Source organism: Littorina saxatilis, linkage group LG12, assembly GCF_037325665.1.
Source record: "Littorina saxatilis isolate snail1 linkage group LG12, US_GU_Lsax_2.0, whole genome shotgun sequence".
NCBI classification, from domain to species: Eukaryota; Metazoa; Mollusca; class Gastropoda; order Littorinimorpha; family Littorinidae; genus Littorina; species Littorina saxatilis.
This window is the reverse complement of record NC_090256.1, coordinates 56,452,133-56,465,257: the sequence shown is the minus strand read 5'-3', so window position 1 is coordinate 56,465,257 and position 13,125 is coordinate 56,452,133. Positions and strand designations below refer to the sequence as shown.

The 13,125-nt window shown below is 41.6% G+C and overlaps 1 protein-coding gene across 1 annotated transcript in view; it reads right to left on the bottom strand.

Annotated features, from left to right (window-relative positions):
* Positions 1-5,654: 5,654 nt before the first annotated feature.
* LOC138982336 (myeloperoxidase-like) overlaps positions 5,655-13,125 on the bottom strand; it is a 248,792-nt gene continuing 241,321 nt past the window's right edge. The window contains exon 15 of the mRNA XM_070355589.1: positions 5,655-10,393. Within this exon, the coding sequence (XP_070211690.1) occupies positions 10,285-10,393 (109 nt within the window). The 3' untranslated portion in view covers positions 5,655-10,284. The remainder of the gene's footprint in view (positions 10,394-13,125) is intronic.

Genomic DNA, 13,125 nt, shown 5'->3' with positions numbered 1-13,125 from the left:
ACAAAGTACCATCAATCGGACAAATGATATGTACAGCTGACATAATTACGTTTTGGGGCATATTACGTTCAACTAAAATAAATTGCGTGTTAATGCTTTTCTTAGCGTGCGAAAATTGTTGCAATAATTTTTTGGCCAAGTTTAGTTGGGATTCCCCCAATTTTTGCGACCTTGACCGAATACTCTCGAAGTCACCACTCCGGCGTTCATGCATAGTGAACAGTTGGAAAGTTAACTTCGGGAGTACCCACTTCCAGGGCCCGTATGCATGAACTGGAAGTCAGAAACACTGGAAGTAGAGGCCTCTTTTGAAAGTGGGAACTCCCGAAGTTAACTTTCTAACTGTTCCCTATGCATGAACGCCGTAGTGCTGACTTCGAGAGTATTCGGTCAAGGTCGCGAAAATTGGGGGAATCCCAACTAGTACATGCGTTTGTTAACGGTAAGCTTGGCGACCAGAAGAAACAAGTCTCATCGCGAGTTCAAAAGGGCGAACGTTGTGCGCGCTGTAGTACTAACAGCGTTATTGCTGTTGTTTTTTTAATGGTTAAACGAAAGGGTCGGTTCAAACCTGTGATGATTGTCTTGGAATCGAATGACTGCCTAACTATGACAATGACTTTGTTGACCTGAATGTTAGGGAGAAAAATAAATGATTATGTTGAACTTTTTTTCTCCTTTTTTTAATTTTTATCTCAGTTGGCAGGCAGCTTCAACCCTTTCTTTTTTGTTTGTTTTTTGTTTGTTTGTTATCGGGGAGCATCCGTCTTTATTGATCTTTTTTCTGTTCTTTTTTCCTGCTTTTTATATTAATGTACAGTTGAAAGTCAAGATTGGATTTTTTGTGAAAGCATAGGACAGTTTCTTTACGCAATTAAAAAAAATGAACACAGAGACAAAAACCGGTTGTTGCAGCCTGAATGCAATTCAGGCCTATAAAGAAAAAGATTAATAAAATAAAAAAATAATTAAAAAAAAGTTTGCTCCCAGCGGCACTTGAACCCAGAGCGCCGGATGGAATTTCCGAATCCGTAACCACTGCACCATGCTACTCGTGTGAAAAACGCGTGATGATAAGATGTAATATGAGTTAGTCAGTCGTGATGGTTTGAAAGCTCGCCACCTTCGCCGAATGACTCGAGCTCGTTTTTTTCGGTTAGTAACTGATCGAACTGTCGCTTTTGAGCCACTCTGTTTCAAGTATTTCACCTAAATTAAACAAGAATGTCACAGTTCGTGTTTATGGTGCAAGGTAGCCGACCGTCTCATTGTAGCCAAGTTACGACAGTTGCTCGATTGACGCATTTCACGTCTTCGATAGTCTGTCAGCTCATTTCCCAATGAGCTGCCTTAAAAACAGGAATGTCCTGCAATTGTAGTATGCGTTGGAGCTTTCTTTTGGATGGGTAAGGACCCTTAAGAAGCGATATCGTCGTATAATAATGTCAAGTGAGAGACCCTGCAAATTAACATTGAAAGTGGGAACTACGGAAGCAAAGTTGCCAGCTACTCGGTATGCAAGAGCTAAATTGAAAGCCGAAGTAGTGGCTTCGAGAGTTCTGAGGTCAAGGTCAAGGAAATTGGGGGAATCCCAATTAGTGCGCATGCGTTTGTAAACGGTAGGCTTGGTGACAAGAGGAAACAAATCTCATCGCGAGTTCGTAAATGGGCGAACGTTGATCGCGCTGTAGCTTTTACTATTGTTGTTGCTTCTGCCTGGTTGAACGAAAGGGTCGGTTCAAAGCTGTGATGATTGTCTTGATAGACTGTCTATAATAATGATTTTGTTGACCAGAATGTTGGGGAGAATAAAACATTAATTTTTTGTTTATGTGGTAGCGAAGTCGGTTACGTTAAACCTCTTCTTTTTTTAATGATTGTGTATCGGTAAAACTGTTTTGGACAAAATAGGTTGGTTAGAGTGAACGTTTGGGTTACTGGTAAATTTGAAAAGTCAGAAATCAATCAGTGTTTGGGGAATCAAGATATAAGGTGTAGTGAAAAGAAGATAAGTTCAGTGACTTTCATATTAATTGGGGAAATGTGTGTCCGAATTTTTACAAAAGATAAATTGTTGTACTTTGGTATTTGTAAATTTTGTTTGTCCTCGTTAATTGTGAACAGGATAATTATAATGTTAATATAAAGTTGAAAGTCAAGATTGGATTTGTTTAGCCTACGCGCGTGTGTGCATGTGTGTTAGACATAGAACACTGTATTATCTCAATTACGAGAAACTCGGGTGTGGTGAATCATAATAAACAACATAACACGTAAGAACATCAATAAAATATCGAGGCACAAATACTCAGCTCATAATAGTGTGTGGTAAGGGGGGATGGGGGTGCACACACACACACCATCGAACACACACACACACACACACACAAACACACACACGCACGCACACACACACGCACGCACGCGCACGCAAACAAACGCACAGTTATACCCGCACGCACGCACACACAGGCAGGCAGGCACTCGCACAAATACATACAAACACATACACACACACGCACACTCACACACACACACACACACACATGTGCGTGCGTGCACGCAAACAAACGAATGAATAAACAGACGCACAACTACACATGCACGCACGCACGCACACACACACGCACACACACACACACACACACACACAAACACTCACACACACATGCACACACACACACAAACACACACACACACACACACACACACGCAAACAAACGTATGACGGAACAGACGCACAATTATACCCGCACGCACGCACGCACAGGCAAGGCAGGCACTCGCACAAATACATACAAACACACACACACACACACACACACACACACACACACACACACACACACACACACATAAAGCAATGACAACAAAAATAGCAGAAACTTACACTTCAACACTCGAACACACACACACACACACACACACACACACACACACACACACAAAAACACACACACACACACACACACACACACACACACACACACACACACACACACATAAAGCAATGACAAAAACAACAGCAGAAACTTACACTCAAACCCTCACACACACACACACACACACACACCTCCACGTACACACACACACAAACACACACTCACACATGCACACAACGACGCCCATTTTCATAGAAACACAGTGACCCCCTCGTATACGTGGGAATGAAAGAGTGGTGGCCAATAACCCAGAACAAACAAAAGTCAAAGCTGGCAACTCAGGTTTGTATTCAGGGAAATTTGCACGAAATGCATGCACAAGATACGACTTTTCCTTCTATTTTCTCTCTTTGGGACTTTCATTTGCGTCAGCTCGGTTTGATATGAAAAACTGAAGAAAAGCCCTGCCTTTTTGCACTGAGAAACTGTGGAAGTAGCGTGTTTACTACTGGGTCTGGCTGTAGTACATTTACCCTCATTTACTTCCTCGTTAGCTTCCAAAGTCAACTCTTTTTTCGTCCCATGCATGCGAAAGTGAGGATGTACTTCCGATGTCGCTCAAAACTTTAGAAGTAGTCGCAAAATACCCTGAGTTACTCCCTCGCTTTGCTTCGAAGTAAACCCTTTTTCCGGCCCATGCATACGAAAGTGAGGCAAGTACTTCCGATGTCACTCAAAACTTCGGGAGTTGTCGCGAACTTCCCCCATAAGCATACGGGCCCAAAAGAGGCCTCTACTTCCAGTGTTTCTGACTTCCTCCACATGCATACGGGCCCAGGACATGGCAGTGCATGAGGTAGGCTAGGCGCTAGAAGGCCTTGAGAATAAAAAGTCCACGGGTCCTGACAAGATTTCTCCTCACATGGCCAAACTAGCTCTACCATACATTGTGAAACCACTCACTTAATAATAATAATAATAATAATAAGAAGAACATTTATATAGCGCTAAATCAAACTTTCGTTAAAAAGGCTTGCTCTAAGCGCTTGACATCTAAAACTAAAACTATACACTTATGTGTATAATCTCTGCATAAAGCAAGATACTGGACCTAGTTTATTAAAGAAAGCAAAAGTCATTCCACTCCATAAAGGCGGAAATGTATCCCACCCGAATAATTTTAGACCCATTTCCCATTTTATCCAAAACATTAGAAAAACATATTCACAAAAATTTGCTCGCATAAATAGAAAACATAAACCTCTTTCATCAATTTCAATCTGGTTTTCGAACAAATCACTCTTGTCACACTATGCGACACCTGGCTATCTGCAACAAACAGATCTGAAATCAGTGGTGCTGTGTTTCTCGACTTTAAAAAAGCGTTTGATCTTGTTGATCACTCCATTTTATTGCAGAAATTACAGTTGTATATCAGAAACAGTTCCGTGTGTAATTTATTTGCATCTTATTTAAAGGACAGAACTCAATATACTGCCCTAAACTATAAAATATTTACTGAGGAGGCTGTGAAATGTGGGGTGCCTCAAGGTTCAGTGCTTGGGCCGTTCTTGTTCTGTCTGTATATTAATGATCTGCCTTTGCACATTTCTGATAGTAATGTAAGAAGTGATTGTTTTGCTGACGACTCTTCTCTTCATTCAAGTGAAAAATCTGTTCCAGAAATAGGGTTCTCCCTTCAAACAGCTTTAAACTTTGTTAATAACTGGTGTAGTGCCAATGCTATGCTTGTCCATCCAGTAAAAACAAAAAGTATGGTAATTGCCACCAGACAAAAAACACCAGATTTCTCCGCTCAAACTAAATCTTATTATTGGTACGCAATCAATTGAACAAGTTCAACAACATCGCGTTATAGGGGCAATTTATTGATTGTGAATTCAAGTGGCAGGCACAAATACAGCATATTTGCAAGAAAGTAGCCAATAACGTTTTCCTCCTATCCAAATTAAAGCAATTTACGGACAGAAAGACTCTGGAAATATTCCACCATGCTCATGTAATGCCTCACATTAATTATGTTTCGACGCTCTGGGATGGCAGCAGTGATGTCCAATTGAAAAAGTTAAACTCTCTCTATCGTCGCTGGGCCAAACTCATCGTAAAGGATAATACCTCAACAGATATGAAGTTAAAAATGCTTAACTTTCTTCCACTGGAGAAGCAGTTAAACAAAGCCATTTTCATGCATAAATTGTATTACGGTAAAGTGCCGATTTACATCACATCACTATTTAAAAAAGCTACCGACAGATATTGGTCTGTCAACTTGATCCCACCGATTCCACGAATTGACCTTTATAAGACCAGTCTTGCTTTTTGGGGTACATTAGTCTGGAATTCAGTGCCATCATCCTTCAAGCACTTGAAGTCATTAAAAGGTTCTAAAAATGTGTTAAAAACACTTCATGTCTGAGTAGTTTAACGCGTTTCGATTTACCACTTAGTATTATGTCAAAGATATGCTGTTCATTTTATATTCTGAAAATATTTTTGTTGCTACATCGACACACCCACTTTATGCAATCTCACGCAAAACACACAATTTGCTTTACGCATGCTTACGCAGATGACACGACCACTTTACGTAATCTCACGCAGACGACACAATTCACTTTACGCACGCTCACGCAGACGGCACGACCACTTTACACATTCTCACACAGACCACACAATCGCTTTACGCACACCACAGCATTTTTTGGTCACATTTAAAGTTCACGCAGTCCCTCACTTAAACAAACAAAGTAATTGGCAGTCCACAACATTTAATAATTAAGACAAAGGTCAAGTGTTTATACTTGATAACAAAATCATATGAACCCTTTCAAACACTTTAAACATTTGTTTTAAAATTGTATACAAATTAAGAGGACATTTGATCCTTAGATATGACTGTGACCCTTAGGTTTCAAGTTAATTGCATTAAGCATAAACAAGCAAGGCAAGGTAAGGCATAAGAATTTATTCAAGAAACCCTGAAAAACATGAGAAAAAAAATGCAAGAAAAAGAAAGAAATGCAAACAGTGTCAACATATACACTCTTCAAAAAAAGTTAAGGATCACTTTTTTACAAGCACGCCACACAAAACAGACAAGACTGAATTCTTTCATTTTTTTTAAAATTATATAATTGAACAACCAAGGAGTAATGACAAACAAAGCAAAGATCGAACGCGGCAGCGACAATTTAGCTAGAGTGTGTCAAACGTAACAACCCTCGAAAATGAAATTCACAACAATGTGAATCAGTGTCATTAACGCGTGTGCCCTCCGTTGTGTGCCAGGCAATCAACACATCGTTGGCGCATGGAGTGGATCAGGTTGCATATGAATGCTCTGGGAACTCCATTCCACTCCTGCTGGAGCCATTGCAGCAGTTGACCCAGATTGGCAGGAGGAGGGTGATGTTGCTGTACCCGACGACAAAGCTCGTCCCACATGTGCTCTATGGGGTTCAGGTCCGGGCTGTTGGCTGGCCACAGCATCCTGTTGACCCTGGCCTGCTGGATAAAGGTGTTTACAGCTGCAGAGCGATGGGGAGGTGCGTTGTCATCCTGAAGAATCGCACGAAGGCCGATCGCTTGGAGGGCTGGAACGACCAGGGGTTGCAGGATCTCATTCTGATAGATGTCGATGTTTAATTTTTTAGCAATTTGTTATAATTAGATCCGTTTTTTCAACCGATCCTTAACTTTTTTTGAAGAGTGTACATAATAATTAAAAGATTAAAGTGTTTGAATTAACAAATGAACAATTAGTTTTGACCCAGAATTTTGTTTGGCAGGCAGAGTTATTTCCCTTTGTGGGACTTCTCAAAAGCTTCTGCATTTTGGAAGAAAAAGGGTGTTTTTTTTTATAGCCCCATGACATTTGCGGAACGCATGCCAGGGCAAAAGGTTGTGATGCACTGCTACAACAGGGTCCTGGCTATGAACATCGCTCACCAGCTTGTGTTTAAAGGTTGACACGCTGACACAATTATGCACAGTAGCAACATGCCCCCACGAAGAAAACTGAGCGATTTGGATAGAGGAAGGGCAATAGAATGGCTACAAAACGGTGTTGCTGCCAGGCAAGTGGCCCAGAGGCTTGCAGTGGCTCCCTCTGTCATCATCAGACAAAAACAGAGATTCCACGCAACTGGAAGAGTGCAGGAGCGACAACGTTCTGGTCGGCCTGGAGTCACCACACAAAGAGAGGATCGCTTCATTCAGAGGCAGGACATGCAACAAAGATTGGCTACGGCAAACAACATTAGGCAACGCCTACAAGCTACCACCAACACTGTTGTTAGCGGTCAGACGATCCGAAACCGCTTACACAACTTTGGCTTGCGTGCAAGGCGTCCACAGTCCGAGGAACAACCCTGACTGCTAAATCCCCGAGCAGCTCGCCGAGCCTGGTGCACTCAACATGTGAGGTGGCAACGTCAGCAGTGGGCTCAGGTGTTGTTTACAGATGAGTCCCGCTTTTGCTTGGAACGTGCTGATGGTCGCATCCGAGTGTGGAGGCGTCGCGGAGAGCGCTTCGCAGAAGGCGCTGTTCTGGAACGACAGCGTTTTGGCGGAGGCTCTGTGATGGTCTGGAGAGGGATCAGCACACGTCTAAGGACACCTCTGTACCATGTAGTGGGCAACTTGACCGGTGTCCGCTACCAGAATGAGATCCTGCAACCCCTGGTCGTTCCAGCCCTCCAAGCGATCGGCCCTCGTGCGATTCTTCAGGATGACAACGCACCTCCCCATCGCTCTGCAGCTGTAAACACCTTCATCCAGCAGGCCAGGGTCAACAGGATGCTGTGGCCAGCCAACAGCCCGGACCTGAACCCCATAGAGCACATGTGGGACGAGCTTTGTCGTCGGGTACACAACGGGAGGGCACACGAGTTATGGACACTGATTCACATTGTTGTGAATTCCATTTTTGAGGGTTGTCACGTTTGACACACTCTAGCTAAATTGTCGCTGCCGCGTTCGATCTTTGCTTTGTTTGTCATTACTCCTTGGTTGTTCAATTATATAATTTTTTTAAAAATGAAAGAATTCGGTCTTATCTGTTTTGTTTGGCGTGCTTTGAAGAGTGTATACCGAGCAACAAAAGAAACACGAAAAAAGTCTGCAATGTTTGATTGACAAAATCTCGAACAATTATAGAGTTAGATTTATTAAAGCACAACATTTTGATGAAGGCATGTTTGACCTAGCTGTTGTGTGATTATTTTGATGCTGCGACTGTTTCAACACACGGGACAAGCAGGTTTAACGTTAACGAAGTTTTGGAGGTCTCGCTCAGTCAGTCTTCATCGCGCTCTCTGGCCACTGATCGGACACTGGTGGCTTCCAATGATGTTTCTGGTAGTGTCAGTGGCTGTATTGAATCGATCTCGAAGACGTTGTGACAGGAAATTGTGATCTTGTCTTATTGGGGTACTGCGAAAAATCCACCGCGTTGCATAACTGCAGTGCTTCCAATGTCAACAGAACTTTGCTGTTGACATATGCACGTTTAAAGCACATTCCAGCGCTTCTGGATCATCCCCAGCTTTAAATCGACCTGGCATTTTGGTGGTGTCAATCTTGGCATCCTGGCTGTTTCAAAAGTGAGACTGGCAGCAAGCGTCTCTTTTGGTTGCTAATGCATTAGTGAACACATCTCACACATGAGATTTCTCCTGCTCCACTTGCACGTGCTGCGAGCGCGCAATATGTGTTTAAAGTTAAACCTGCTTGTCCCGTGTGTTAAAACAGTCACAGCATCAAAATAATCACACAAAAGCAAGGTCAAACATGCCTTCATCAAACTTTTGTGGTTTAATAATTCTAACTCTATAATTGTTGGAGATTTTGTCAATCAAACAATGACGAATATTTTCGCGTTTGTTTTGTTGCTCGGTATACATAAGCTCATTCCGATGAAAAAGAAAAAGAAACGGATCGGATTTCATATTTCAAAAATATAAATCACAGGTTATGACTATATGCATGTGTTCATATTATGGCGGAAACAAAACAACAATTAACTAACTATATCATTTTAAAATATGAGCACCAATTTAGAATTCTTTTAAAATAATTTTACAAAATGAATTAAACTTAACACACACAAAATCCATGTTGTGGAAAACAAAAGTTGGAACTTAATCATATTAGAATTATTATGATACTGAAATGGAATACATTTTTTCTCAGTTCACTTAAGAAACTGCAATTAAACACAAAATGAAATTCATCACCAATATTGATATTGTTAACAATGTACAGTCCCCGGCAAAAGAAACGCAACCCATTCGCGCCCACTGTTGCGAGTTATTCTTCGTCATTTTCAAATTGTAGTAAAATATGAACCAGATAAGGTAAATCAGAACGAAAAACAGATTCGTAGTGCATAGTATTTAATCGTTTTTATCTTTTACTTGTTCATAAATTGTGTTATACAGGGTAGGGGTCAAGCGAGTCGTGATTGCAAGCAAACGTGTCTCTTCAACATGCTACAAAAATCGTAAAAATGCATATTTCTTAACCCGGTAAAGACATTTTTGGAGGAAATTCATTTCTCAACAACACCATTGAATTAGAATTATTCACCAAAGCGGTTAAGACTCCAAAAAATGAGCAAAGATCACTTTGACAGTGTTAAAAAGGGTTGTTTGGCAAAAGCTGTTTCATAAATGTTTAAACTTATCATAAGATGTGCATACCATGGCTTAACTATACTCATGAAACCATCATCAACATAGTATGTAGTACATAGTACATAGAAGCGCAGAATATTTAATTTGTATTACTTCATGTTGTATATTATATATATTGTATATAGGCTATATTGTGGATACTCGTTTAGTCACTATAAATATAATATATTCTAAACAATGCATCGCACTATGTGAGGAAACTTGAGACAATGCATCTATGCATTTGTCAAAAAACACACCAAAAAAACCCCCAAGAAAACGAGTGCAGAAAACGCAATGAAAGCGAAAGCGCCCGAGTCGCACACTTATTTCCCTGTCAAGTAGGTTTAATTTGTACACATTAGAAAAAAAAGTGTAAAAAAAAAAAAGTGATTGCCTACCTTCCTACCCTATTTTTTGGGGCTATGTTACCGTAACCACACCTATTTTTTTGTTGTGCCTTACTTGCACATCTTGATATTTATTTAATTGCATGCCGCTGTTGCATAAAGGATTACTGTGGACAGTTCTTGAAATGAACGCCTGTACATCATATTTTTGCTCGTACGCACACACAAACATGCACGCACAAAATGCAAACACTAACAAACAACACAGACAAAAAACTTTGACAAAGCCCCACTGCAACAGGCAAGCAGTCTCTTTCGGTGTCTCTTCCAGAGTGGTGGCCAACATAAGACGCAAAGTTATCGTCGGGCTGCTTGTGAAAGTTTGTAAACCAAGGCAACCAACTCCTGTTTCCATGTTTCTATGAAAGGTCCTTGCCTGAACTGCCTGCATGGTGTCTTAGGATTCCTGTCAAAAGTACAGACACATTTGCATTTTATATGAAAGATTATACAATAGTCAGTATCTAAAACAAGACCTTGATCTGTCTGAGGACCATGTACTACTCGCTGTTTTTCCCTGTTGATGTTTCATCGTTGTCATTATTTTCATCATTATTATCATTATCATCTCTTTACTATGATCCCCGTAAATGGGTGCGCCCGCCCAATGTGTGCCCCCACGCGATGTGTGTATGTGTGTGTGTGTGTGTGTGTGTGTGTGTGTGTGTGTGTGTGTGTGTGTATTTGTGTTATGAAAGCAACACAATTCCAAAGGCTTGGAAAGAAGCGCTGGTGATAGCAATTCCGAAAGTCGGAAAACCAAAGCAGTTAGCGTCTAGTTATATTGGCCCACACCCCATATTGGCAAGATCTATGAACGAATTATTAAGAATAGGCTGGAACGCTATTTAGAGAAACATGGCATCATCCCCACGTGCCATGCCGGCTTCAGAAAGTCCTGTAGCCGCCCACAGAAAAAACACTCGAGCAAGAAACAAAACCATCTTTGCCACTCACTCTCTCTCTCGCTCTCTCTCTCTTTCCCTCTCTCACTGTCTCTCTCTCTGTCAATCTCTGTCTCTCTCTCTGTCTCTCTCTCTCCTTTTCTCTCTCTCTCTCCCCCCTTCCCCACCTTCATATCTCCGTGCAATGAAGTGTGTGGGTGTATTTGCTTGTTTGCGTGTGCGTATGTGAGTGGCTCTGTGTGTGTGTGTGTGTGTGTGTGTGTGAGTGTGTGTGTTTGTGTTTATGTGTTTTTGTGTATGTTAATGTGTGTGAGTGAGTGCGCGCGTGTGCATGTGTGTATGTAAACATATGTGTGTGTGTGTGTGTGTGTGTGTGTGTGTTTGTATGCGCGCGCACGCAGAAGAGAGAGATAGAGAGAGCGAGAAAGACAGAGAAAGATAGAGACAGAGACACGGAGAGAGAGAGAGAGAGAGAGAGAGAGAGAGAGAGAGAGAGAGAGAGAGAGAGAGAGAGAGAGAAAAAGAGAGAGAGAGAGAAAGAGAGAGAGCACACACGGGCTATTTACTCCTAAACCTTCACCTTTAATCAACCTTTATTGACTGACATGAAGACCACAACACTTTTTCACAGAATCAACAATTAAGAAATCCAACTGTGAATCTGACCACACAAAAAAAAGGAAAGCCCCTGCTTTCCACGTGGGGTACGAAACACACACACTCCCACAGATATCCTGAGGGCAAATGCTGTTCCAAGTACAAAGCGACTGTTTGCATGATCGCCCCCAATATGCAAGCATGGACTCGGCCGTCAGCGAAGAGACGGGTCCATTTGTTATATGAAGTCTTATATCGCGCGCCTATCTCCAGACTCGGACTCAAGGCGCAGGGATCTATTTATGCCGAGTGAGATGGAATTTTTTACACAATACATCACGCATTTACATCGACCACAATACATCACGCATTCACATCGACCAGCAGATCGCAGCCATTTCGGCGCATATCCTACTTTTCACGGCCTATTATTCCAAGTCACACGGGTATTTTGGTGGACATTTTTTATCTATGTCTATACAATTTTGCCAGGAAAGACTCTTTTGTCAATCGTGGGATCTTTAACGTGCACACCCCAATGTAGTGTACACGAAGGGACCTCGGTTTTTCGTCTCATCCGAAAGACTAGCACTTGAACCCACCACCAAGGGGGGAGAAAATTGCTAACGCCCTGACCCAGGGTCGAACTCGCAACCTCTCGCTTCCGAGCGCAACTGCGTTACCACTCGGCCACCCAGTCCATTTAGTTGAAAGTAGGTAGAGAGGGTAGAACAGTTCGCCGCGAACATAGCGTTGCCTACAACATGAAAACTTGTCTCTGCGCGAACAGATCGGTAGCTCTAAGCAACGCACCCCCATTTTGAAAACCTCTTCCCCTCTCCTCCTTCTCAGGTGCGCCCCTTCCCCCACTCCTTGATCCTCTCTCCCACCCCGACCCTGCTCCCTCCATCAAACAAAGCGCCTAAAACTAAAAGCATATCTTGATTTAAAGAAGGCTAAAGCACATACTGCCCACCTACCCGGACCAAAGTTCTTCAGTCTGATATATGTCTAGTTAGCTAGATATTTATATATTCTTCTGTCTAGTTAAAGAATCAAATAATTATTATTTTATTTGTTTTCCAGTTATGTATTTATTTTATTTATCCAGTCAATTATTTATTGAGTTAGTTAGGCATTAAACAAAAGTCTATAAGTATTACACATAAATAAAAAGCAAATACGCTTACAAAAATGCTCCACGCCAAGATGTTCATTTATAAGGCCTAAAAAAAACAAGAAGAGCAAACGCTCGATCGAGTCACTTTCGCAGTTCTGAATATTATATGAGGCATCAGATGGACAGGAAGAAATTGCTATTCACAACACAATGAGTCACGTTCACATAAAATTTGAGCCCGGTCACTTTTATAGTTTCCGAGAAAAGCCCAACGTTAAGTTGTGTGTTGCCGAACAGAAAAGGCTAGTTATCTCCCTTGTTTTTCTGATAACTTTCGTAAAAGGCTACAGATGTAAATACTTTGATGTAAAGAATAATCCTACAAAGTTTCAATCACATCCGATGAACTTTGTCAAAGATATAAAATGTCTAATTTTTCCTTTGACGCTGACCTGTGACCTTGAAAAAGGTCAAAGGTCAACGAAACCATCGTTAAAGTGTAGAGGTCATTGGAGG